Here is a 27,302-nt window from a genome sequence, read left to right as displayed (position 1 = left end):
CAGAACTGTGGAAGACATTTTACTTAGTTGTGGAAGCTACTGGAGATCCAGAAAAAGGAGGGTATGGGAGCAAGCGTTGCGTGAGTATTGTGTGCCAAATAGTTGCGGTTAGATTACAATATAATCTGACCATTTGGAACAGTGTAAACACTAAATAAGTGGACCAGTGAGTCTGTTCTAACTGAAAAATATATATATAAAGCCTTTATTACAGCAGACTAAAACAGTTGCAAAACAAATGCTTGATTGCATTTCAAAGCATTAAGGTCTCGTATGCTGTGTGATGGCATGAACGAATGAATGATTGATACAGTATATACAGTATATATATTGAAATATAGGCCTAAGTCAGTTACAGTATAAAGACTAAACAGGATAAAGACTAAACGCTCTTAGGCCTACAGCTCGATGTTGGTTATACAAGGCTGCTATGCAAAGCCTACTAATGATAATGACCTGACTTATTATTATAATGATGACCATAATAATAATTGTAATAACAAAAAGGAGATCAAGAAAAAGGAGGGTATAGGAGCGAGAGCTGCGTGCATATTATGTGTTACAAACAAGTTCTGTTAGATTACAATATTATTTTTCTGCCTGTTTGGAACAGTGTAAACACTAAATAAATTATAAGTAATACCAGTCCGCTGGAACGAAAACATTTTGTAAAGCCTTTATTACAGCATAGTAAAGACAAAAAACTGCCAAATCTGGGAAATTGCTTTATCTGCCATTTTGCCATTGCACGAGGCTTGGTGCTCACGGAATTAGTAGGCAATTAAACAAACACTCAAACAGGCAACAGAAAAAAGATCTGTCTTATTTCTGTAAATGTATATGGATGATTTATAAAAAGTCAGGCACATTTAACAGTTACGCTATTGATAATAGACATAATTACGTTTCTCTTCAATGTTCTTAGACAATTAGGCTAAGGGCTGTTTCCTAATTTCTGCTGCTGCTGCCTCCCACACATTGATTCAATCCTAATATGCTGGTTAACTTTGCTATTATGCACATTAATATGCTGGTTAACTTTGCTATCATGCACATAGCAAACATAGGGAAAGGCACCAATTCTACAGCCCACTGAATATTATGTTTCAGAACCGCATTTAACACGGGAGAAAGTGCATTTGTTATAAAATAATATTAGATTCATTAGTGTTCCACAATTATTTCGACATAATATAACCATATATAATTTCAGTTGCCTGTGGCCTCCGCAATGGATTAGTCCACTGAGACAGGCGTGAATAAGACAGGCGTGTTGTGCACCATGAAAAAAATGAGTCTCAGTTGTTCAACAGCCTATAGACCATACAATTGACCCGGTGACTAAATGGGGTCAGCCATAGTATGTATCATGTTGTTTATATGTTGTCTGCATTTACAATTTAAGCCCAGCAAAAATAATTGTCCCTTAGGGGATAAATAGGCTATACCTTTTATCAAGTTGAACTGAATGTTGGGAGTTGACTGAATTGAATGTATAATTAACTCATTGTCACAGCAAGACAAATACTGTAAGACCTAAATCGTAGTTATACTCCATCCACTTCTTTCCCACCAATTTTTCAACAGACTATATCAGAGCACATTCCTGTGACAGTTTAAGTGGATGACATTAAGACCCCCTTTCTCGCCAACTCCCTGTTCTTTCGGGTTGAGACACAGAGGGTTTACACAAAGGCATACCTTGACAGTAAGCGAATGCTAACCGCCTCCCTTGGAACATTAGATGTACACATAGTGTACGGTATCTAGAACATTTAGATCTGCGGACAGCTAGCTACAGCACCAATACACACAGAGGCCCATTTACTGCATGCAGCACCAACACAAACCCAGCGTGACAGAGTGAAATCACACTTCTTGCATAATCGCCGCGGGGACGAGTGTCCCCGACCATCTGTCGTGGCAAACTGTGTGACGATGCATCCTTCCCTGGCGTGAGAGGCAAGCGCACCTAGCACGCTGCCACAGTACCACCAGAGACCAGCGATAACAATGCTTTATATTCATTTCAGGGGAATATTTGAAGTGATGGTTTATTTGGCATAACCGACTACACCGAACCGAATAGACATAGCTTTTACATCTGAATTGCTTGCTGCTTGGGGTTTTAGGGTGGGTTTCTGTATAAGCACTTTGTGAGAGCTGCAGACGTAGAAAGGGCTTCATAAATACATTTGATCATAAAGTCCCTGAACCGTGTTGTAGTGAACCTCTTGCTGTATGATGTTGGCTGTGTTTTTCACATAAACAAAGACTTATTTTTCCTGATCCTGTGTGAAATAATCTTTCCTACAGAGATTTAGAACCAGTTTTCTTTAAGCTAGTGTAAGAGCTTTCGTGGGTTTGTTCTTCATTGTGTCAGGCCATGTAAGATAGTAGCTAAGTGGACATGGTTGCTTTACAGTGCACGATTCCCTCTCCTCTACTGCGCTGGCCCTTTCCATGGAATACTGAAGTCACTCACCAGCATTCTTTACCTCACCCTCTCCTTCTCCACTTCTCCAGCTCCATCCATCACCCATTCTCCCTCTGCTTTCATGTCTCCCACTTCAGCCACCACAATGGTGTAATGTCAGTAAGAAGAGAAAGAAGGCGAGAGAAAGAGACTCCAAGGGATGTCCTGCTGTTCTCTTCAAGGCCAGCCTCACTTCTCCTCTGTCAGGTCAGTCGTTCATGACGGCGGGAAAAGAACCGGGGGAAAAAAACGGAAGGAAGAAACAGCAGTGTGTTAGTGAGCAGATGTTTCATTTTGCAGTGAAGGGTGAAAAGAAGGGAGCGAGAGGTGGAGAGGAGAAAGCAGGGCTTCAAATGACGTCGCCCCAGGAGAGCTTTTAAGGAACAACACATCTACAGACTCCACTTGGTTATTTGAGTTATGACTACAAATCCCACTGTCCTTCTCAGCCAATCAGATACAATGGGGATTAACAAATCACCAAAAAGAAAGGTAAACCAGTGGCAAGGTAAAGAATAAAGTAATATAAGAAACACCACCCCCCAAAAAAAGAGATTCAAATTGCTTTCCCCACCACTTTAAATAAAGTTTGACTTGTCTTTTATGACATTAGCAAACTAGAAGCAGCAATGGTGGTCTAAGATCCTCCTGCCAGACATAAAGCCTCCTCGCTCGCTGCCTGGTCTGGAAGGACTGGAGGAGTGTGTCAACTCAGCTGGTAGGGATTTTCAGTTGGAGGCCCAGAGGTGGGTCTTCCCTCTCTCCCTCCCCTCCTGGTAAACATGCATAGGCCTCAGCGTATTCCGTCACACAGTCCAGAGGGAGAAGAATCCCCGCCATCCTGGAAAAGAGGAGTCCCATCCGCGGAGGTTCTGGGAATAGCGGACTGCTATTATGTGCAGGTTCGAGGTTTTGTGTTCCAGTGTAGCACTCACCCTTTCAACACAATTGATTCCCATTCAAAACCCTATTTTCCCTAACCTAACTTTAAGCACAACATCTAAACCTTAAACTTTAACCCCTAATCCAAATTCTAACCTTATAAACCCCCTAGAAATAGCCTTGTGGGGAGACCCCACTGGGGACTAACAAAGGGTCCCCAGTTGGTCAAATGTTTGTTAGTTTACTATTCTTGTATAGTTAAACACGTCCACACACACACACACCTTATTCCTTCATTCATGTGTGACAGTCTGCGTTTTCTCATCAACTGTGAAATATGTTTAGCTTGCTGTATGGCAGAATGTCACTCCCTTTCTCATTTAGCCTTTGGTCTTCTAAAAGAAACAATGAGGGAAAAAAAATCTCACCATAAGTCAGTTGAATCAATTATTAACTTAATGTGGCATTACAGTCCCTAACCCACACCCATCACCCTAACACCACAAGGAGTGAGTCCTCTCCAGTAGGCCACCAGCACATGTTCTCCAAACACAAAAACCCCAGATGTTTTCTCTCTCTACCGCCAGCCAGTAACTCAGAGAGCTCATAAATATGCAAACAGTGGTCGACAAAGACACAGATGTGTAGGAATGTTTCGGAGGTCAAAGTTCAAGCAGACAACACAGCAACCATCTAATGTAGTGCAAGCGCAGTGTTAGGAAGAAGAAAAAAAACAACGCTGTCTGAACAACTCTCCTTTCAGGTCCAAGAATCATGTTAGTGGATCTTTATTAAATAACTAACAAAGGAGAGCTAGTATACAGAAGCAGATTGGAATTTACAGTGTAGTACAGTAGGAAACTGGCTAGCTGTGCCGGATCATTAGGAGTTTCCAGTAGACGTTATGTAGTCGACATCATCACAGTCGTGATTACAAAGTCCTGTAATTTTGACTTCTCAATTTTAAACTACTGTTAACTAATTCAGTCTCAGTGGTTGTGCTAGCAGGAAAGTTGGCACACGGTCTCAGGAGCAAGGAATGACTGTCTAGACAGAACACCAGTCCCACGTAGTCTCTGGGTCAAACGGTCTCATCTGGCCTGCAGAAACATTGATACACACACCGCAATTCTGTTGCAACGCCTATTTTGCCATTGTCTAGCAATGAATCATGCTTCTACTGTAAATAGTTTTAGCCTGGAATCATCACTGTGGAGCTTACTGTATGTCTAAGCCTCCCACTGCCACTTTGACCTATATCAAGCTCAGCAAAAGTCAGATGAAATGTCGGTCTGAGCCACTGTTATTAATGGCTATGACAGGTTCAATGCAGTCATCCCTAACCATCCACAAATGTACAGGACAGAGATGATAATACTACTGTGAGGGGGGGGGGGGAAATCAATTCCAATTGCATTCGTCAACTACACAGTTTACAGCAGGTATAAAAGGAGCAGCAAAACACTTGTGTGCTAGCTCTCTCAACGTTGAGGTAAAATAACCCAACTCAATAAAAAAATCATTTTTATTTCTGAAGTATCTTCCCTTGCGATGGTCACCCATGTCCATCAGTGTTGCTAACCCACCTCTGCCAAATAGGCACTTGGTATTAACGTCACAAGGTGCTATTATACAAATGACTGTGTACAGGCACATACGGTAGGTGGTACAATCATATATATTAGTCATGCGAGCCCCATTCCTTCATCACTGTGAAGCATTATTTTTCTTGTCCATGCATTACTTTCCATTGTAAGTGAATAAGTCCAGCGTTCCGCACCAATGACTCTCACCTGACTGATTCACTGATTATGGGGTTGATTAATGAAGCACATTATTCATATTATTAAGAAATCCACTCTGTATTAAACCAACAGTCCGATATTAACAGGCACAGCAGGAATGCAGTAAAAAACAATAGACCGTTTTTGAAAGTGTGTCGACTTGGCTCGCCGGTGGCGTGTCACCCACAGACCACTCACTCAGTCACTCTGGCAGTCATCCACAAAGCACAAAGCACTGCCCATATAGGCTGCTACAGTCCAGTCCTTACCCAACCAACACACAGGCCCAGTCAGACCTGGTGTTGGCTGGCTTCTGTCTGAACCTGAGCCTGCCAGTTGTCATGTGCCTCTCTAGTGGCTAACCAGCCAGGCTGTCATTCTCTCAGTAATTAATAATTAAATGAGCTGCCGCGCCACACTCAGCACCTGCCCTTGACGATCCAGCCATTACAGGACAGCAATGGAATGATCCTCGACACATGAGGATGGACAGACATACAGTGCACATGCATGTCAGTTGCACTGGCACTATACTGTAGCAGTATTGCTGTAACACATTCAGTAAAGCTATCATTATTCTATTCAGGTATGCAAAGACGCCAAGTGAGAGTGGTCTATTTTGATAAAAGAAGAGCAGATATCAAAACGGCACACACCGACATCTGCATGCAATTCCATTAAGTGGGAGCACAGAATTCATTAGTGTGACCCTGCCATCACTACTGTAAGATATCTACCGTGGCTCATGTAATGTGGATATGCTATGCACGTCACTAGAATAGCACTCTGTTCAGCATGTCATATACATATCAGAGCATGCATACAGAGATTGTTGCACACACACACATACACACACACACACACACACACACACACACACACACACACTTCTGTTTATGAAGCATTTTCCCCCTATCGCAAGTCATGATAACCTTACCCAGTGACAAAGTGTACAGACAGTACACCCACCCACCATACCACCCTGCCTTACCAGCTGTCCAGCTCCAGCTCCAGTAAAGACTGGGTCTTCTCGGAGTTACAGTGCAAACACCACATGTTGGCTAGCAGTCGCAAGACGAGGCATTACCAGCCCACTCTACCAGTCCCCATTACTGCCTACGGATCCCTCTCAGATGGACACAGTCCCATCGCTTAGCTCTCTGGGTGTAGCTTCACGTTAGCAGCAAATATTACCATTGCTTGGCCTTCCCAAGACAGCTCCCTATGGATGTATGGCAGGCAGGTGGCTAGCAGGGACTGCTAAGTGGCAGTCAGTATAGCCACTGATGGAGCTCGCACTCTCTCTCTCTCTGTCTCCCCCTCTCCCTCTCTCTCCCTCCCTGTGTGGGCTGTTTTCACTGGCCTGTTAGCAGTATGGAGGGGGGCGGGAGCAGGGAAGGGGGTGTGCTCTGTAGCTAGGCAGAGGAAAGGGGATGGAATTCCTCCGGCAGCACGCTAATGGCATAAGGGGAAAATACTAATTACCCTGGGACCAAGGAGGATAGAAGAAGTCATTCAGTCATGCTATCTGAGGGAGTAAAAAAATAAAAAAAACTTGAAAGAGGCTGGGATGGAGGGAGAGAGGATGGGCGAATAGGGGGAATGAGCAAGGGGCAGAGAGAGTAGGGCTGAAGTAGGGCGAGATGGTAGAGAGAAAGGGAGAGAGATGGTAGAGAGAGATGGTAGAGAGAGAGAAGTGAAATAAGTTAGTCCATGGTCAGCCCAGTGGAGGAATGTAAGTGGGAAGAGAGGAGCTGGCCGACACAGAGAGAGAGCAAGCAGTGGAAGCACCTCTATTAATAGAGCCTTTCAGGGTCCAGCAGAATGTTGGGATATATACAACAAGAGGGAAAAGAGGGAGAGAGGGCTTTCTTAGTATGAATTTAGCAGCCCTCCTCTCTCTATTCATCCCTAATGCAATCCTAACTGCAATCCCATAGGAGATAAGAGCTAGTGTACAGTCCGCTAGCCTTTCTGTATCTATACCCCTCTTTATTTCTCTATTTCTGTCTTCAACCCTCTCTCATCTCCTATTCTTTTCATCTTCCTGTTTTATAAGATCTCTCTTCGGCATTCTTTGTAACGTCTGTATTCAGTTCTCTCATACTCGATCATGGATGGAAGATAATGGAGGAGCACATAGAATGTCTCCCATTGCACCATAATGGCTTAGTTAACCAAGTGTGTCAGTCAGACATGAGCTGCAGCAATACCATTACCTGCTTGAGGTGCTGTGCTCTCTAGTCTCTTTAGGATGGACTGGACAGGGCCAGAGAACAATTACCCCTCTGAGTGAACGGGTTGGGGCACATGGGGGGACTAGGCCAAACTGCCCCTCCAGTCAGGGATATTTGGGGGGGGATAATGACAACAGGTTCCCGGAAAAATATGGTTCCCAGATGGGTCAGGTTTACTGGGGACACCAATCTCTGACGCGCCTGTGTCAGGAGGAAGGTGGTGATGTCCTCTAATTACAAGCCTGGATCCTGGGCCTCCCCGTGGAGAACATTTTTGCTTCCTTTGGCCCCTTTTCCCATCTTGGACATCAAACAGAAGATTGAGAGAGAGAGAGAGACACAGAGAGGAATGGAGTCAGAGACCAACAACAGAGAGAGAGAAATAGAAGGAAGCACACAAGGAACAAAATGTGAATATTTTACCGGGTGTCTGTGAGCTGAGCGTCGGGTGCGGAAGATAAAGGTTATAGAGACAGCAGACGTCTGTGCCGCTGCAGCAGGAGGAAGGCAGACTGACTGAGGATCTATTTCAGATGGAGATGACTGAGACCCAGACCCTAGTGCTGCTGTACAGCTGTCGACACATAGCACAGCAGCAGAGACTCGACTCGACTTACAGGAATCACCTGTCACGCAGCCTTTCCACTGTTTAGTGAAGTCCCGTTTAGTTCCGGCCGACAGTAAACAAAAACACCCACACCAAGGAGAAAAACGGTCTCAAAAACCCGCATCTTAAAACGTCCTTCAATCAAATTTAAAGGCTCATTATTTTGCAATTCAGATGAGTTAGGAAACCTGAAGGGAGAGCATCTTAGCGTTCACCAGCAATTTCAAATGAGTCCCGATGAGTCCTGAATATTATCAAAGCACAGTGGGCTGCGACAGCAGTCAAAGCTTTGTTGTTTCATCACAAGGGATGAATGAATAAACTCTATCCCTGCTGACATTTGTTTCGAAACAAGACCTGAATAGATATGAGTGGAGGATTTCATTACAGTCTGGTACAGTGTTGAGATATGCAGCTGTGTAATCAAAGGGCACCTCGATTCGTTTGCAATGATTACAAGGTCTGGAGAATATCACTTTTCTTATGGTCGATTAACATTTCTGAGTTTCACACGCAAGTACAGGCTAATTGTATCTGTGTAAGGAAGACGTACGGTTTGAAGAAACGCTTGTGATGTCTGTCACCAAGTAACCTGGAGATCAGGATTTTCTCAGTATTTGGCTAGAGATCAACAATCGATTCTTTGGACCTCTATTATTTCTAGTTTAGATTAATGATCTGCATTTTTTTTTAAATCCTGTTTTCTGATGACAAGGGTATTTTCCCCCACAGCAATCTTAACTCTCTCACTAAATACACTAAACCAAACACACATCCTAGCACCGTTAAACTTGGGTACAAGAAAAGTCTGGATTTCTTTAAACACTGAACACACCCTCTGTATCTACATCCTCCATCTCGCTCTCGTTCTCTCTCTGTATACAGTATGTGTGGAAAACCTTCTATATCCCCTCTGCCCTATCCAAGCGTCTGCACGGTTCTTTCCATGGGAATGATGTCATGGTTGGGAATTCCAACAGGAGGCCCTTTCTTTGCTCATAAAAACCCCTATTTTCCCCCCAACTCACTGCACATGGCCTTGCTGCATTTCAGCTCATACTCCATCACCCTCTCCTGTCCCCTTTTCCTTGCCTCGGCAAGAGCCATAGTAGATCGGGGACATCTCCACTGCATGGCATATATGTTTTAGCTTCACAGATAATTTACATATTTCAGTCTAGCAAGAAAAGCACTTCATGAAGAATATTGAGTTCTGAAAGTCTTACATTCAGAAAAGGAAGCAAAAATATGAATGAAAATGGAAAACGGGCATCTGCTACAGTACTGCAGATTCCTAAGACCTCAAGTGTTTTTCCATTGAAGCGATGGCTAGTTTCCTGGAGACTCACAAGAGTTTTTTTTATTGTATATGAAAGAGTTGTGCTGTGCAACGCTGTCTACATGATGTCATGCACCATTTATCATATCTGCTTTTGCAAGCCAAAGCCGGTAAGCGCTGCACCAGAAATGGAAAAGAAAACGAAAAGTCGGGCTCTCGACCCGGTCTGGAAGCAATTAGCTTGGCGATGTCATTGTTTGATACCTCAGCGGTTTAACAGAGAAGTAGGGGGCCGGGATATTTGGAGTGAATTGTAAGCAACTCGTTAAAAGTAAAAACAAACACAGTTTTACCATTAACTCTTGGGGAGGGGGGGATTCCTGTGTCAAACAGGGAGCTGGAAACAAATGTATAAATGGGCTGGACTGACAGTAATGAAAGGATATGAGGCGTTGCTCATCAGATCAAATTCTGTCTGGCAGCAAAGCTGGAACAGATGTGTTGCCTCTGGGATCCTCAAGGAACCATCAAAGATCATCAGACATCGACTAGTGATGTCGACTGAAGAACGTGTCTCTACATCCGTTAGTAATGCCTGAGCTCTCTAAGTTTAGAATAGGGGGAATTTGTCTGTCATGTTGTATAGCACCAAAGAATGGAGACCGTATACTGTATACGTGAAAGTAAGCTAAATATATGGGCTGCTTTTCTTCCTTCCGTCTCTCACTGCAGCAAAACAACAATTAGCTTGCATCAATTAACCCTCCTGTTGTGTTCGTTTCATGTTAATTCATTCTGTGTTACCAGTCCAAAATGACCACCCCATTATAGCTGATTATAAATCCATAATAATACATACAGTATATTAACAGCTAATAGTGTTAGATCTTTTTATCAACTTAAGTTCTTAAGTTTTGAACTTCTATTTGCTATTTATGGACTGTAGGTCTCATTGACCTGAGCTCATACAACTTGTTTTTTAGTACAAAAAAGCATCATGTATGGACTATTTTGACTATAACAAATACTCAGATTAAACATATTGTGTTGATGCGAATCACCCATTACGTGAAATGTCTGGAGTGACATAGTAGCACGAAGAATTGCCCAACCAGACTCTGCATCCCATAAACTGGTGGTAGATTAGTTTCTGGATCTGTACACACCAGCCAGACACGTCTACTTGGACGTGTCTGGTCTACCTCCTTCCAGTTGTCTTTGTAAACACGTCTCCCCTCAAGTTGGTCAAGTTTATCACTATAGTTTCGATTGACTCTGTCAGGAACAGTTCGAAGCAGGATTTTATGTCATCAACTCTGGATATGTCGTATCTCGTTGGTCCTGGGGTCATCCTGGTAACATTTTCAGCCGACAGCCGACCTCTCCTCTCATGTGGGGATGAAGACCAGGACAAATTCCCATTCTTTGATCGGAATGTAACTGGATTGTTCCACATCGGTTGACTCTTGTCCTGAATCATGTTCTGTGTTGTCTTCAACTTCTGACACTTCAACTTCTGACACTTCCTCCTCTAACGTATCTTCACTGTTAGTTTCCTGGCCTCTCTCCTCACTAGTGTCATGATCAAAGATATGATTAAGAGCCTCACATACAGTATATCGTTTGGTCATTGTGCTGCCACAGAATGAATTGTGAGCAAGGCCTCAAAAAAGCTTTATATACCAGAGCTGCGAGAAAAGTTCTACATATTATTGAAACAATGTTGCGATTGTTTGTGAGAATGCCAACAGGTGTGGTTCCCGTGGGGGAAATATTGTATTGGGGAAAGGTTCCCATGGGGGTTGCCATGGATGCCAAGAAGGGGAGTGAAGTAAGTGTGTGCGCGCGCTCAAACCCACATGCATGTGGGGGTCTGGGAGAGGAAGTGTGTCTATCTGATGAACGGGCATGTGCATGAACTCAATTTTATACACTAATTGTAGTCTCACCAATTCACCGGAACACCGCAGGTGTTCAAAAGTTAAACAAAATACCCTAAATGTAATGAAAATCACCTAAATGTATTTTGTGTGTTCAGATGCCCTGTGTGGACAAAGACATGGAATCTTAATGACAATCAGATTAAATTAACTACATTTTCCAGTTTGACTGGAACACAACAGGAGGGTTAAGGGCCGCAGGGAGTTAAGGTGATCTTTAAAAAAAAATGTTTTACACACAATTAACTACGCAGTATTGAGCTGCTGCACCCAGCCCCCTCCATGTTCAATTATTACTGAATAAGCTTGACGAACTCAGAGCGAGGATCTCCTTCCAGAGGGACATCATATTCTTCAACATACTCTGGCTTTCCTCCGACATCCAAACGTATTATATACAACAAAACAGATTATATACAAGGCGGAGGGCTCTGCTTTATGACCAATAAGTGGTGTGAAGGGGGAAACGTACAGGAATTTGCGAGCTTCTGCTCTCCCAACTTGGAATACTTGGTCATCAAATGTCGCCTTTTTCACCATCCGAGAGAGTTCTCAATAATTACCACCATGGCATTGTACATCCCGCCCCACACCAAAAATGCTCTCAAAGATCTTCATTGGACCCTGAACAAACTGGAGACCGCGTACCAGGAGGCAGTGTTCATTGCCGCGTGGGACTTTAACAAAAGTAAGAAAATGGTGCGCCCGAATTACTATCAACACATTTTCAGACCAACTCCTGCAGATTCTACGCTGGACCACAGCCACACGTCTTTTCGACACGAGTTATCTCCCGTCCTACTTATGGCAAATCTGACCATGACTCCATTTTGCTCCTCCCCACCTACAAATAAAGACTCCAGAGGGATGTTTCAGTGGTCAGGTCTGTACCATGCTGGTCTGACCAATCAGAATCCATGCTCCAAAACTGTTTTGATCACGTGGCAGCCTTGTCAGAAAAATGAAGGAGTATAGTTAAACAGTACAAATAGAACCTTCGCAGATCGATGAATCAATCAATGAAATGTATTTATAAAGCCCTTCTTACATCAGCTGATGTCAAAGTGCTGTACAGAAACCCAGCCTAAAACCCCAAACAGCAAGCAATGCAGGGTTAGAAGCATGAAGATGGCGAGAAACAAGTATAGGGACAAAGTGGAGGAGCAATTCAGAGGGTCAGATACGAGGCGTATGTGCCAGGGGCTTCTAATGATCACGGATTATAAAAAGAACGCCAGTCACATTCTGGACAGCAACGCAGCCCTACAGGATGAGTTAACACCTTTTTCTCAAAATTCCAGCAAACTACTCTGAGCTGCCGAGGAGAGCCCCCGAGGACAAGGAGGGCTATGCCCTTACGTTCTTCATGGAGGATGTACAGTTGAAGTCATAAGTTTACATACACTTAGGTTGGAGTCATTAAAACTCGTTTTTCAACCACTCCACAAATTTCTTGTTAACAAACTATAGTTTAGGCAAGTCGGTTAGGACATCTACTTTTTGCATGACACAAGTCATTTTTCCAACAATTGTTTACAGACAGATTATTTCACTGTGTCACAATTCCAGTGGGTCAGACGTTTACATACACTAAGTTGACTGTGCCTTTAAACAGCTTGGAAAATTCCAGAAAATGATGTCATGGCTTTAGAAACTTCTGATAGGCTAATTGACATAATTTGAGTCAATTGGAGGTGTACCTGTGGAAGTATTTCAAGGCCTACCTTCAAATTCAGTGCCTCTTTGCTTGACATCATGGGAAGATCAAACGAAATCACAACAACAGCAAAGGATCTTGTGAAGATGCTGGAGGAAATGGGTACAAAAGTATCTATATCCACAGTAAAAACGAGTCCTATATCGACATAACCTGAAAGGCCACTCAGCAAGGAAGAAGCCACTACTCCAAAACCGCCACATAAAACCCAGACTACGGTTTGCAACTGCACATGGGGACAAAGATGGCACTTTTTGGAGAAATGTCCTCTGGTCTGATGAAACAAAAATAAAACTGTTTGGCCAAAATGACCATCGTTATGTTTGGAGGAAAAAGGGGGAGGCTTGCAAGCCGAAGAACACCATCCCAACTGTGAAGCACGAGGATGGCAGCATCATATTGTGGGGGTGCTTTGCTGCAGGAGGGACTGGTGCACTTCACAAAATAGATGGCATCATGAGAGGGAAAATTATGTGGATATATTGAAGCAACATCTCAAGACATCAGTCAGGAAGTTAAAGCTTGGTCGCAAATTGGTCTTCCAAATGGACAATGACCCCAAGCATACTTCCAAAGGCAAAATGGCTTAAGGACAACAACGTCAAGGTATTGGAGTGGCCATCACAAAGCCCTGACCTCAATCCTATAGAAAATTTGTGGGTAGAACTGAAAAAGTATGTGCGAGCAGGGAGGCCTACAAACCTGACTGAGTTACACCAGATCTGTCGGGACGAATGGGCCAAAATTCCCCCAACTTATTGTGGGAAGCTTGTGGAAGGCCACCTGAAACATTTAACCCAAGTTAAACAATTTAAAGGCAATGCAAACAAATACTAATTGAGTGTATGTAAACTTCTGACCCACTGGGAATGTGATGAAAGAAATAAAAGCTGAAATAAATCATGCTCTCTACTATTATTCTGACATTTCACCTTCTTAAAATAAAGTGATGATCCTAACTGACCTAAGACAGGGAATTTTTACTAGTATTAAATGTCAGGAATTGTGAAAACCTCATTTTAAGTGTATTTGGCTGAGGTGTATGTAAACTTTTCAACTGTATGCAAGTCATTCAAACAGCTAGCTGTTGTGTTTTCAGACATTTTCAATATCTCTCTCAATATTATCCCAACCTGCTTCAAGATGTCCACAAAGACCACATCACCACCCCCCCAGCTCCAACTCCATCAAGTTCGCTGACGACACGACAGTAGTAGACCTAATTACCAACATCGACGAGACGGCCTAAGGCGAGGAGGTAGGCACTTTGGCGGTGTGTTGCCAGGTAAACAACCTCTCCCTCAACGTCAGCAAAACAAAGGAGCTGATTGTGGACTTGAACTAGGCTGGGTCCGCCCCCATCCTCATCAACGGAGCTGAAATGGTCAAACCACACGGACAATGTGGTGAAGAAGAAGGCACGACAGCAACTCTTCAACCTCAGGAGGCTGATTAAATTTGGCCTGTCCCCGAGGGCCCTCGCAGTGTTCCACAGGAGCACCATCAAGAGCCTACTGACTGGCTACATCACAGCCTGGATGGCAACTCCACTGCCGCTGACCACAAGACACTAAGGAGGTGACAGCCAAACACACCATTAGGTGCACACGGCCTGTCCACCAGGACACCTACAGCACCAGGCGTTGCCCTTAAAATGTCATCGAAAAAATGTATAACATTGGATATTTTCCCCCTTCCGATCTCTACAACCTACTCAACATTATAAAAGTGAAAGAACATTTTCCAAATGAATAAGAAATAAGCATGTATTGATTGCGTATGTCTTTACACCCCAGAGTTAACACTCGGTGGAAGCACCTTTGGCAGCCATTACAGCTGTGAATCATTTTGATTTAAGATTGTATCAAAAAATGTAAAAACATTTTCCCTGTGTTATTGGGAACAGACTGGAGCTGTGTTTGACCATGAATAAATGTTTTCCCTCCAGTCCTCTTTACCAGGTCTCATATTTCACTGTAGTCTCTTCAAGCCCCGCCCCTGTACAGAACCATGCTTCAGCACAGTGCTGCTGTGCTAAAAATAGAGCCATGTGAGAATGGAGGTGACACTGTGGTAAACACACTGTCAGGGAAATTAACAATTCACCACCACCTCTACCCAGAGAATGCTGGTACTTGTTTTTTTTTATTAACCTTTATTTAACTAGGCAAGTCAGTTAAGAACAAATTCTTATTTGCAATGAGAATTTAACTGCCGTGGTCAGAGGCAGAACAACAGATTTGTACCTAGTAGAAGAATGTTTTTTGTCTAATGCTCAGTGATGAAATTCCATTGAAATGGACCTACTTGTAGGGCACAACAAGGAGATATGACACATTACTAGGCTCAGTTAGAGTATTGCCATTACAGTTAAGAGTATCCCTAATGGTCGGCCATTACATACAGAACTGTGCTCAGATTACCCCCAACGTGAGTGACCACGGAGAATATAAATACACAGAATGGCAACTGGAGTGCATGACACAGAATTATCCCTAACCACTTGCGCAGGGACAGATATGTTTTCATCGCCCTAATGGCTAAATTAGGATTGGGGTAGAGTAATCGGATCCTAGATCCGTGGTTAAGGGCTAGCTACACAGAGTGCATGCCACTTTGATGGGGGGTGGGGCCCGCCAGTTGTCCATCCCTGGTCCAGAGTGATAGGGCCACCTGCTGGCCAGAGATGTTATTGCAGCAATTTCTGTTATCTTCCTATCATTTTTTATTGATGTAGTTTACCTTTATTTAACTAGGCAAGTCAGTTAAGAACAAATTCATATTTACAATGACGCCCTACCAAAAGGCAAAAGGTATTCTACAGGGACGGGGGCCTGGGATTAAAAATAAATACAATATAAATATAGGACAAAACACACATCACAACAAGAGAGACAACACAACACTACATGAAGAGACCTAATACAACAACATAGCAAGGCAGTGCATAGAGGCATAGTAAGTGCATAGAGGCATATGTATAAACAGCCACACACACAGCGACCCTGAGGGAGAGCTGAGCTATGATCATGAAGTCATAGGACAAGGAGGTCAGGCATCTCTGTGACAATGGTGGGAGGGAGGGAGGGAGGGAGGGTGGAATCAAGGAGATGGAGTTATTCAAAGATCCACAGGATGGAATAAGACACTGACCTGCTTTTGCTCGTGAGTTAAGACGGTTGGTGGCGCACCATTCTATTTGAAGCAGTGCATAGAGGTGTTTGTGTCATGCGGCATGTTAAGACAGTCAATTGACTTATAGTTCACAGAATGCTTGATGCTTATTTAAAATTAAATACATGTTGAATTTCATCAAAACACCAAAGCAGTATGTGGCAGGCCTGCACAGTTTCAATTTCTTAACATGATCAAACTGTGTCTCATCGTTTTCTGGTATCGGAAAAATAGAAGTACAGTTGCATTATTACTGTATGTCACAACAATAAAACATCTGCAGTAAATTTCAAACACTTCTAATCTACTGGATAAAACGGAGAACTCCCTAACTCTCCTTCAGCATCCAAACATTGTGGGACCCTTAGAACCCAACTACAGCTTTGAGTTGACATCTGCTTCCTGGTCAAACTGCACCATGGTGACCAATCCATCATCAGACAGACTCCCTGTCCGTAAAGCGAAGGCCAAACGTTGTAAAAAGACACCTCCCTCGGCTCTCCTTCCTTTGTCTGTTTCCTAAATGGATTTTCAACGGCTTTGATATATCAGAGGGTAAAAACTGTCTGCTTCTGACGGTCCCAGAAATAGATTGAAACCTGATATCTGTCCTCCAAGCGCAAACTGTGTGAGTAGAAAAGCTCTTGATATAATAACTGGCCTGTGTTTGTTTTGGGCCATCGACAAGCACGCCTGTCTATGCAATCAAATTAGAGACACAAAAGCAAAGTGAAATCGAATGATGCAGTTGATTTGTGCAAATTGACTGTACGGCCCACAATAACAGCTGTTGTCGGTTTAATCTGCCTGCACTATTGGTTAATCGCATCAGTGATCAGATAGTCACAAGGTGAATTTTTTTGTTGTTGAAGTATGTCCGCACCATGTAAGTATTACAAGGAGGTGGAAAAGAGTAAGCGAGAAAGAGAGCCCCCCTCACATTTCCCCCTCACTCACTCACCTTCCAAACCACATCCAGCTAATCACTTCTCCAGACCTTCCCTCTGTGTTGTGTCTCCTGTTCTCTCCCTCTCCTGCTCTCTGTAGCCTGCTCCCTTAGCCCTGGGCTTCTGCTGGAGGTCTGCTAGATCTGCTATCCCCACTGTGTGCTCCCCTGCGCTACCCTGGCAGTGACCACAGTGTCTCTGTAACATCCCAGCCCCCTGGCCAGAGACACTGGGGCTATTGAGCCCTAGAGGAGCACCTCCCTGTCCGGCCGTCTGCACTGGCGCTGACCATTGTTTGTGTTGGCACAGGGCATAAAGCAAGCCTTTCTCATGCCGCCCGCTGCATCATACATTTTCCATGTTTGATTAGGGGAAAATACAGACAGAGAAAAACAGGGCCTGCCCTGTGGCGAGGCTAGAGGATGTGTCATACTGTCAAAGACCTGCGCCAAATAATATACTGTATATTACACAGGTTTCTTTAAGAGAAAGAAATGACACAGATAAAGTTGACACAGGCAAAGGTTGAGAGTATGAGAGCTGTGCGGAATTACTTTTTAATTTCGCTCTCCTACTTTGTGCTCCTTCTGAAAGTGAGAACACTGATGATATTTCACATTAACGACCTCCTCATTTGGCTGTAGACAGTAGTACAATATTTCATTTCCCATAAAGTTGTTTTTGGAGAAAGCGCTTTGTATTAAATGATTTAGGCTGCAGCCACAGGGCTCGTCAAGTTAATGACCGAGAAGGTGATTAGCACTGAGTGACATAATCACTTAATGTCGTGCAAAGGATGGGAAGGCTGAGATAAGGAACACTATATCACAGTGATTTGGGATGTACAGTTAGATCTCAACTTGAAGAAAAAGGGAAAATCTTCCACACAATATTAACCTTGCCTGCCAGGCTTCTAGGTTATCCTATAGTGCCATTGGACACACAGCTGTTAAAATAGACTCATACAAGCCACAGAGCGATGCTGTTCAAATCCCAGAGCCAACTAGGTGAAAAATCTGTTGATGTGCCCTTGAGCAAGGCACTTAACACTAATTGCTCCTGTAAATCGCCCTGGATTAAAGTGTTGAATGTATGAGTGGGGATCCCAAAAGGTGTCCAGCAGGCCCTCATATAATGATACTGTAACAAACACTAGAGTAGTATGTAACTAAACTATAGACTTAAGGACAGGCTTCCATTGGACAGCCAGATAGCTATAGTTTGACCCCTGAAAGCAGTGTGTTGGGGGAAACTGCAATGTCAGGTCCTCGAAATTTGTTAACGAAAGGAAATCCTGCCCAGTTTCTAGCGTCTTCTCTTTTCTAAAACTCTGCAAATCTGAGTGGAAAACAACAACCAAATCCAAACTCCTATCACACAACGTACCTCTGAAAACTGTCAGCGTAGGCCTATCAGTTTACTGGAGATGGTAACCTGGGACGTTGACTTTTTTTTTTCCAACTGCAAATGGACCTGGATCATTAGTATTTAAATATTAACTAAAATGTTTGCTTGAAAGCATCTCAACAATGAAGGGGAAATTAGGAGATACATTATTCATTACTTTTGTCCCTAGCCTCTGCTGAAACTCCTCCATTTGTAAAGCCTTGGGTCTGTCGTAGGTAGCAATGGACACAGAATATAGGTCACTAGGTAAAACAACATGGATACAAAGTGTCCTTTTGGGGGGGGGGGGACAATACTTAATCTGGGCAACTAAGATTTAACCAGTCATACGTTTTATTCTTTTGCTCTCACTAAATGAGAGCAACTAAGCAAACTTTTCTGCAGGTCACAAGTGTCAAGAAATGTATTCACGTCGACACATTCCAGTGGAACCAGATATCCTGAGTGTGCACATTCCATTCATACTTCATTTCCAGCAAGTCCTGGAAGTGTGCAAGTCAGCACATCTACTGTCTCTCCATATTCACAAAAACCCTCCAAGCTGACAGGAAGGATAGCCCTCTTTTTATAAGTTTATGAGAACTGCATGGCAAGACCCGTGCCATGCCACAGGCAAGGAGTGGCAAGGAATATAATAAATTCATTATAAAGCACCACGTTTTATGTTTCGGCAGCCCTGACTCCTCAGTTTGAGATAGTGCCAAGGTATTCACTAGAAGGGGGGATAGTCCTATGCAGGACACATGGATTCATTTACAATTACCAACAACAAAGACACAGGACTAACTTTGTTTTGTGTCCATTAAATCCATTCAGAGCCACAATCTCCTGGATCTCATCAGACATCCTATTGAAAGGTCGATAGGGATGGAAGCCATATGTTTGGAATGGAGCGAGAAAAACCACACAACATTCACACACCCACAATACATCAACACACAGCTCAGCTCACAACACTCCAACCCCAATTAGGTCCTGCAGAATTAATTACAAAAATTACAGTCATTACGGAGAAATGGATTATAATCTGTCCGCTGTCTCGGCCTTATCCTGGGCAGTGTGATATATGCTCCATAAGGCTTACTGCTTTAATGTCGGCATGACATCCCTGGTCTTGGTGGGTGGCAGAGTCTATTGACCCGTAGCCCCTAAATGACTCATTAGAAGCTCCCAGGCCCAGTTCTCCCAGCCTACAGGATAACCCGAGGATAATACTCAGGTCAGTTCAAGGGTAGTGGGCCTCATCCGCAGTCTGAATGACCCCTGCTCCCAAGTTGCACAGCGGTCTAAGGCACTATATCTCAGTGCAAGAGGAGTCACTGCAGTCCCTGCTTTGAATCCAGGCTGCATCACATCCGGCTGTGATTGGGAGTCCCATAGGGCGGCGCACAATTGGCCCAGCATCGTCCGGGTTTGGCCGTCATTGTAAATAAGAATTTGTTCTTAACCGACTTGCCTAGTTAAATAAGGGCTAAATTAAACATTTTTAAAAAACTAACAGACCAGAGTCCAGGGATACACAGCTGTCAATCAACTGGAGGAGTTGAGGGTTCAGTTTGGCTCCTTCAACTGGGGTAGAGATGTATAGGTGTGAAGGATGTACAGTGAATTAATTGAATCATAAGAGGCTTTTCATTATTTTGAATGTACTTACAGTTAAAGTTAGCCTCGTACGAACCATCCTGATCTCGTGAGGGCACATTCTATTTCGCTACAGAATGTGAGCTCGCAAGATCAAGATGGTTCGTACGAGATCAGGATGGTTCGTACGAGGCTAACTTTAACTGTGAGTACATTTAAAATAATCAACCAGTCTCTTAAGTTAAAGTGGCTACTACTATACAACCCAAACTGAATTCGGTCATCAAAGATACTCAGTCATTCTAATCCAATGACCTTCTTCCAAAGCTGAGGTGCCACTCGGAAAAAGTAGCTTTTTCCACAAGTCATTCCCACTGTGATACCACACAAAATAGCACCAGACACTCCTAAATGTAATCTGTGAGTGACATAAACCAACAGGGGCCTTTTCAGAGAGTGTTTTCTCTAATGGCGAAGTCCGTTTTCTCACAATGTACAACCTTAGTATCTACTGTGGAAACAGAGATTACATTACTTTCTTCATGACACTTTCCCCTTTATCTCCTTGTCCTTGTCAAACGCTTGTTATTCTCCTGTCTAAGATTTCATGTTAGTTTTGAAACAAAGGATGGGCTGTTCGGACTTAGGTGGAGGCAGTCCAAATCAAAAAGGTGTTGGGTTTGTGCCAAAAGGATCCGCTTCAACCTTCGGAAGTGTAAGTCCTGTTTTTAGATAGGAAGGTCTCCAATTGGAAATACACCTCACCCAGTGCATTTTTAGATTCCTCTTTTTGTAAAAAAAAAAAATATAAAAAAAAAAGAAAGAGTCTGATACCCCCAAAAACAGATGTTTACTCTCTCCATGGAGATGCTAGCCAGAGCTAAAGGAGAGGAGAAACTAAGCTGGTACACAGAAACCACACAGGCACAGCTCGGGTGTGCTTTCACACCAGCCTCCCTGACAACCAGGATATTACCCTTTCCAATCCACATACGTGTACTATAGACGCATAGCAGAACCACAGAGCTGAGAGCCCAGTCTTTACTGCCAGGAGAGCTGAACAGGAGGGCCAGTGTGAGGGTGACAAGTCCGATTTATCGGTCTGGAGGTTAAGTACGTTAACATTGACTTGTGCAGTCCCAAGGTTAAGTTAAGTTGTTTTAAGCAGAGGGTTGATCTTGAGGTATAAATCATATTTTATAGAGGCAGCAACAGAGTATCCCTGCTCGCTTCACAACACCATGCTGAATACAGAGCAGAGAACAATGTTGTGCACTGTCATTTCCAACATCTTTATTTAGTGGTACATTTTAGTCAGTGCATAAACATACAATGGAATGTGGAGAAAACACCTGGGATTCAGAACTCTGTGAATTCTGACTAATGATCCTGAGGGGAAGTCCGTGTTTCATTACGATCTCTAGCAGAAAAACAAAAGACAACAAAACAACAAAGAATGTCTTGATGGGATAGAGCGAGAGAGAGCAAGATCGAGTGAGAGAACGAGGGAGGAGAGGTGGCTATTAAGGGAGGGAAGTACACAACGCGGCATGGAAACAACCCATGCATACAGTACTGTAGTTTCCCCTACCTCCATTCTGCCATATGACTGAGAGAGAGAGACCACTCACAGCTCTGTGCATTTAATTTGCTCTGGTAAAGCCATCCATTTTGTAAACAGCTCTAATGACTGCAGATCAGTAGTTCTGAGTGAACGGCGAAAAACAGGCAGGGGTCTGTTATAACCAACACTGCCTCGCTTACATCGGCAGGAACAATTGAGGAAGAATCGATGTGCAGTCAGAGGGTCCCATCCTGTCTGCTACAGGTTTAATTGAAAATATGCTAATAGGGTGCTGCCGGGTGCTGATCAAGATGAATCACCCTGGAGCTCTGCAGTGAGTCAGAGGGGAGAGCTGGGCTGGCTGGGGAGACATGGCTGCTCTGCTCCATCATAGACAGGACAGGAAGGAAGATCCAGCATAGATAGGATAGGAGGGAACAACAATTGGTCTACAGCAGGGATGGGAAATTTTCAAGTGCAGTCGCAAAAACCATCAAGCGCTATAATGAAACAGGCTCTCATGAGGACCGCCACAGGAATGAAAGACCCAGAGTTCTCTGCTTTACAGAGTTCAAGTAACAGACACATCTCAACATCAACTGTTCAGAGGAGACTGTGTGAATCAGGCCTTCATGCACAAATTGATGCAAAGAAAACACTACTAAAGGACACCAATAAGAAGAAGAGACTTGCTTTGGCCAAGAAACATGAGCAATGGACATTAGACCGGTGGAAATCTGTCCTTTGGTCTGATAATTTCAAATTTGAGATTTTTGGTTCTAACCGCTGTGTCTATGTGAGACGCAGAGTAGGTGAACGGATGATCTCTGCATGTGTGGTTCCCACCGTGAAGCATGGGGGAGGTGGTCTTATGGTGTGGGGGTGCTTTGCTGGTGACACTGTCTGTGATTTATTTAGAATTCAAGACACACAACCAGCATGGCTACCACAGCATTCTGCAGCAATACGCATCCAACCTGGTTTGCGCTTAGTGGGACTATCATTTGTTTTTCAACAGGACAATTACCCAACACACCTCCAGGCTGTGTAAGGGCTATTTGACCAAGGAGGAGAGGGATGGAGTGCTGCATCAGATGACCTGGCCTCCACAATCACCCGACCTCAACCCAATTAAGATGGTTTGGGATGAGTTGGACTGCAGAGTGAATGAAAAGAAGCCAACAAGTGCTCAGCATATGTGGGAACTCCTTCAAGACTGTTGGAAAAGCATTCAAGGTTAAGCTGGTTGAGAGAATGCCAAGAGTGTGCAAAGCTGTCAGAGGCAAAGGGTGGCTACTTTGAAGAATATTTGGATTTGTTTAACACTTTTTTTGTTACTACATGATTCCTTATGTGTTATTTCATAGTTTTGATACCTTCACTACTATTCCACAATGTAGAAAAAAAGTACAAATAAAGAAAAATCCTTCAATGAGTAGCTGTGTCCAAACTTTTGACTGGTACTGTATATACATACACACAGTGGAAAGAAAAGGTATGTGAACCCTTTGGAATTACCTGCATTCCTACATAAATGAGTCATACAATTCAATCTGATCTTCATCTTAATCACAAAAATAGACAAACACAGAGTGCTTAAACTAATAACACAACTTATTGTATTTTTCTTGTCTATATTGAATACATAATTTAAACATTCACAGTGTAGGTTGGAAAACGTATGTGAACCCCTAGGCTAATTACTTTTTCAAAAGCTAATTGGAGTCAGGAGTCCACTAACCTAGAGTCCAATCAATGAGATGAGATTAGAGATGTGGGTTAGAGCTGCCCTGCCCTATTAAAAAAAACACTATTCACAAGAAGCATTGAACGATGTGAACCATGCCTGGAACAAAATAGACCTCAGAAGACCTAAGATTAAAAATTGTTGACTTGCATAAAGCTGGAAAAGGTTACAAAAGTATTTTGAAAAGCCTTGATGTTCATCAGTCCACAGTAAGACAAGTTGTCTATAAATGGAGAAAGTTCAGCACTGTTGCTACTCTCCCTAGGAGTGGCCGTCCTGCAGAGTTGACTGCAAGAGCACAGCACAGAATGCTCAATGAGCTTAAGAAGAATCCTAGAGTGTCAGCTAAAGACTTACATAAATCTGTGGAACATAAAATCTGTGGAACGTAATCTGTGGAACGTAAAACACTAAACAAGAATGGTGTTCATGGGAGGACACCACGGAAGAAACCATTGCTGTCGGAAGTTCGCAAAAGAGCACCTGGATGTTCCACAGTGCTTCTGGCAAAATATTCTGTGGACAGATTGAACTAAAGTTGAGTTGTTTGGAAGGAACACAACACCATGTGTGGAGAAAAAAAGGCACAGCACACCAACATAAAAAACCTCATCCCAACTGTAAAGTATGGTGGAGGGAGGATCATGGTTTGGGGCTGCTTTGCTGCCTCAGGGCCTGGACTGCTTCCTATCATCGAAAGAACAATGAATTCCCAAGTTCATCAAGATGTTTTGCAGGAGAATGTTAGGCTATCTGTCCACCAATTGAAGCACAACAGAAGTTGGGTGATGCAACAGGACAACGACCCAAAACACAGAAGTAAATCAACAACAATTGTTTCAACAGAAGAAAATATGCCTTCTGGAGTGGCCCAGTCAGAGTCCTGACCTCACCCGATTTAAAATGCTGTAGCATGACCGAGAGTGGTTCACACCAGACATCCTAAGAATATTGCTGAACTGAAACAGTTATGTAAAATTCCTCCTGACCGTTGTACAGGTCTGATCCGCAACTACAGGAAAAAGTTTGGTTGAGTTTATGTCTGCCAAAGGAGGGTCAACCAGTTATTAAATCCAAGGGTTCACATACTTTCCCCACCATACACTGTGAATGTTTACACGGTGTGTTCAATAAAAACATGAACTGTTTGTGTGTTATTAGTTTAAGCAGGCTGTGTGTCTATTGTTGTGACTTAGACCAAGATCAGATCAAATGTTATGACCAATTCATGCAGAAATCCAGGTAATTCCAAAAGTTCATATACTTTTTCTTGCCACTGTATATCGCATTTATTTTTGGGGGGTGAAATTGGTCCACCGGCCAACAAAAGGGGTGTGGGGGGAGTTGCCTGCCGGCCACCAGTTGCCCTTACCTGGTCTACAGAGAGAGAGACAGCAAAGGAGAGAATAGCCACAGATCTACAGGGCCAAACATGTCCTCACAAACCATCTCTGTTCAGACGAGAACACACACTTATGTTAAATAAACGTATGCACATACACACAAAACTTCTCTCCCTCTATCTTTTTCTCCCCCTCTCTTCTCTACCTCCAGGGGACATGCATCAGCGTGACCATGACATCAGACTACAGAGCAGAGAAGTGGAGTCAGCACTCCGGCGTACCGTTCGATCCATTGACATGGCAGCCGCTGCTCTCAGCTGCAGCTCTGGATCCATTGTCTGCATCCCTCCTCACTGCCACACACGGACTTAGTCCGCACAACAACACCGCTTGTACCCCACTACTGCAGCCAGGTAGGTACTGCAAGCAACCATCAAACACACACTGACAGCAACAGACAGACATGTGCCCACCTACCTGAGCCTTCATATATCTGCCACCTCTGTGTCGAGTGTCGAGGAGACAGAGACAGAGAGAGTTCAGGTGGAGCTGAGAGCCCCTGCACTATAAGGCAGGCTCGTTGATCTACGTAGAGCTGAGGTCGATAAACAGGCTGCTAAGCTAGCAGAGGAGAGGTGGATAGAGGTGGGATATAGTGCTGTAGTGTAGGCTGCCTGGGGTTAAGAGACATGGAGCACCAGGCAGGAACCTCTATCGGACTGATTTATTCTTTAGTCATCAGCACATTCCCTTGAATGTCAATGAAAAGGAGAGTCTCTCCCTGCGCCCTCCCCCTAACCGCTCTCGCTCTCTCTCTCGCTCTCTCAGCTGCTCTGTCAATCTTGCCTTCGCTCTCTTTCTCAGTCTACTTTCATACCACCATCTTTCTCTCATACACTCAGCTGTTTTCTCTCTCCCCCTTCATCCCTCTCTCCCTTTCAGTGCATTTATTCAGCTGTGGCATTGATCTCGGGCACATTGGGGACGTGTCTGTCCAGAATCAGTTTGTTGCAACGCTGTTTCCATGCCTCTCTCGCGCTCTTTCTCCACTACACATGACAGGACCAGAGGGGAAATCTGATCTTTGTCAGACAACACTCTGAAACAACTGTATTATAAATTTATACTGACTGAATCTGGACTGACTCCTCATACTAAATAATGTATTGCAATCTATATTGGCTTGTAAAATAAGCATTATGTTTCAATCTTAACTGGTTTGACTCAAACCACTTCTGTAGCGTATGAATGGAAAGGAAAAACTAATCCCTGCATGCGATTGTATAATCTGAAACGGAAACCATGGACATCGCTAGCGGAAAACGTTGTCAGTAACATCCGGCTTCCAGGAAACCTCCACCTCCCCGTCTTTCCTCTGGGCCTTGTGTCCTGTACAGGCCTCACTAAAGCTCCCTAGCCCAGTCCTCTGTCTCTATGCTGGGCCAGAGACCACAACACTGTGTCTGTCAGCACCTTGTGGAGCACAATAGAAACAGCTCTCTCCATGGAAGGCTCCGTTAGTCCAGATTCCAGTTACCACAGGATTTACCTATTGTAAAATAGCTGTGCTGTTTTTTAAATTTTATTTGTATGAAGCAATCTTGGAAACCCAGAACCAAATGTTTCGTAACTGCGTCAGCTACTAGATACATGTCATGTACGTCTGTCCACGTGAGATTAGTATATATGAATCAATCAATCGAATGGCTCTAAACTCATCTACGTCAATTTCAACCCAGCATTAACCTGGGTCTAGTACATCATATTCATATCATATTTCTTCCAACACGGCTGCCTTACAGTATAATGCTGCAGTTTCTCTTTCTGCTCCCAGCAGGCAACCCCCACTTTCTCTGAACAATAGTAAGTAAACGTTAGTCATAGATCTCTATAGAGACAAGCAGTAATCAGATGGAGGAACCGCTGGAGAGACGCCAGGTAGAGAGAGCGAGCGAGAGAGACAGAGACAGAGAGAGAGAGACAGAGAGAGACAGGGGGATAGGGGAGAGTAGAGAGCTGAAGAATACTCTGAGGGAATACACACAAGCCAACGGCTCCCCACATCTCTTATTTCTCTGTCCTTAAATGGTTAACAGAGTGGAATACTTGTCTAGTTGTTTGTTAGGGTAAAGACATCCCACATCCTTTCATTTCTCAGGTCTCTGCCCTTGGGGAGTTCACAGTGGCATACTTGTCATCTCGTTTTTTTGTTGTCTGAGAGTTAGTTAGTTTATCTGTCTTGTTAGTTAGCCAAGACAGATAAAGGGCTGTGCATCTCTCCTTCACTTACTACAACTAAACACCAAAGCAACTGTATGGGTGGAGACTTAAGAGCTACTGTATGAAGGGGACTTGGTTTGGGAACATTTTAAGCTGTGGATGGGGACTCCAGTCCTCTTTCGTAAAAATGTCCTCACCAACAGATGGAGCCAGTGCACAGCAATTCAGTACCAAAACCATTCGGTGATTTCATTTGACAAGTGAGTGAGTGAAAATAGCGACTGCACTTAATGAAGGAGAATGTGAGCGAGAAAGAGAAGATGGAGAATATATATAGTGTGTTTGGGGATGAGCAGGAGTGAGCGGAGATTCTCTCTCTGGGGAGCTCATTTGGGGA

The 27,302-nt window shown here is 43.6% G+C and overlaps 1 protein-coding gene across 7 annotated transcripts in view; it reads right to left on the bottom strand.

Annotated features, from left to right (window-relative positions):
• LOC112215760 (IQ motif and SEC7 domain-containing protein 1) overlaps window positions 1–27,302 on the bottom strand; it is a 181,911-nt gene that overhangs the window by 26,740 nt on the left and 127,869 nt on the right. The window contains exon 1 of one of the 7 annotated variants that reach the window (XM_024375138.2): window positions 17,058–17,228. The exons of 5 other annotated variants lie outside the window; for them this stretch is intronic. In XM_024375138.2, coding sequence (XP_024230906.1) covers window positions 17,058–17,071 — 14 coding nt within the window. In that variant the 5' untranslated portion in view covers window positions 17,072–17,228. Of the gene's footprint in view, window positions 1–6,133; window positions 6,480–17,057; window positions 17,229–27,302 lie in introns of those variants that run through there. One more of the 7 variants, XM_024375136.2, reaches the window with a different exon arrangement.

The sequence above is a fragment of the Oncorhynchus tshawytscha genome, linkage group LG16 (assembly GCF_018296145.1).
Source record: "Oncorhynchus tshawytscha isolate Ot180627B linkage group LG16, Otsh_v2.0, whole genome shotgun sequence".
In the NCBI taxonomy this organism is placed as follows: domain Eukaryota; kingdom Metazoa; phylum Chordata; class Actinopteri; order Salmoniformes; family Salmonidae; genus Oncorhynchus; species Oncorhynchus tshawytscha.
This window is presented reverse-complemented; position numbering and strand designations above follow the sequence as displayed.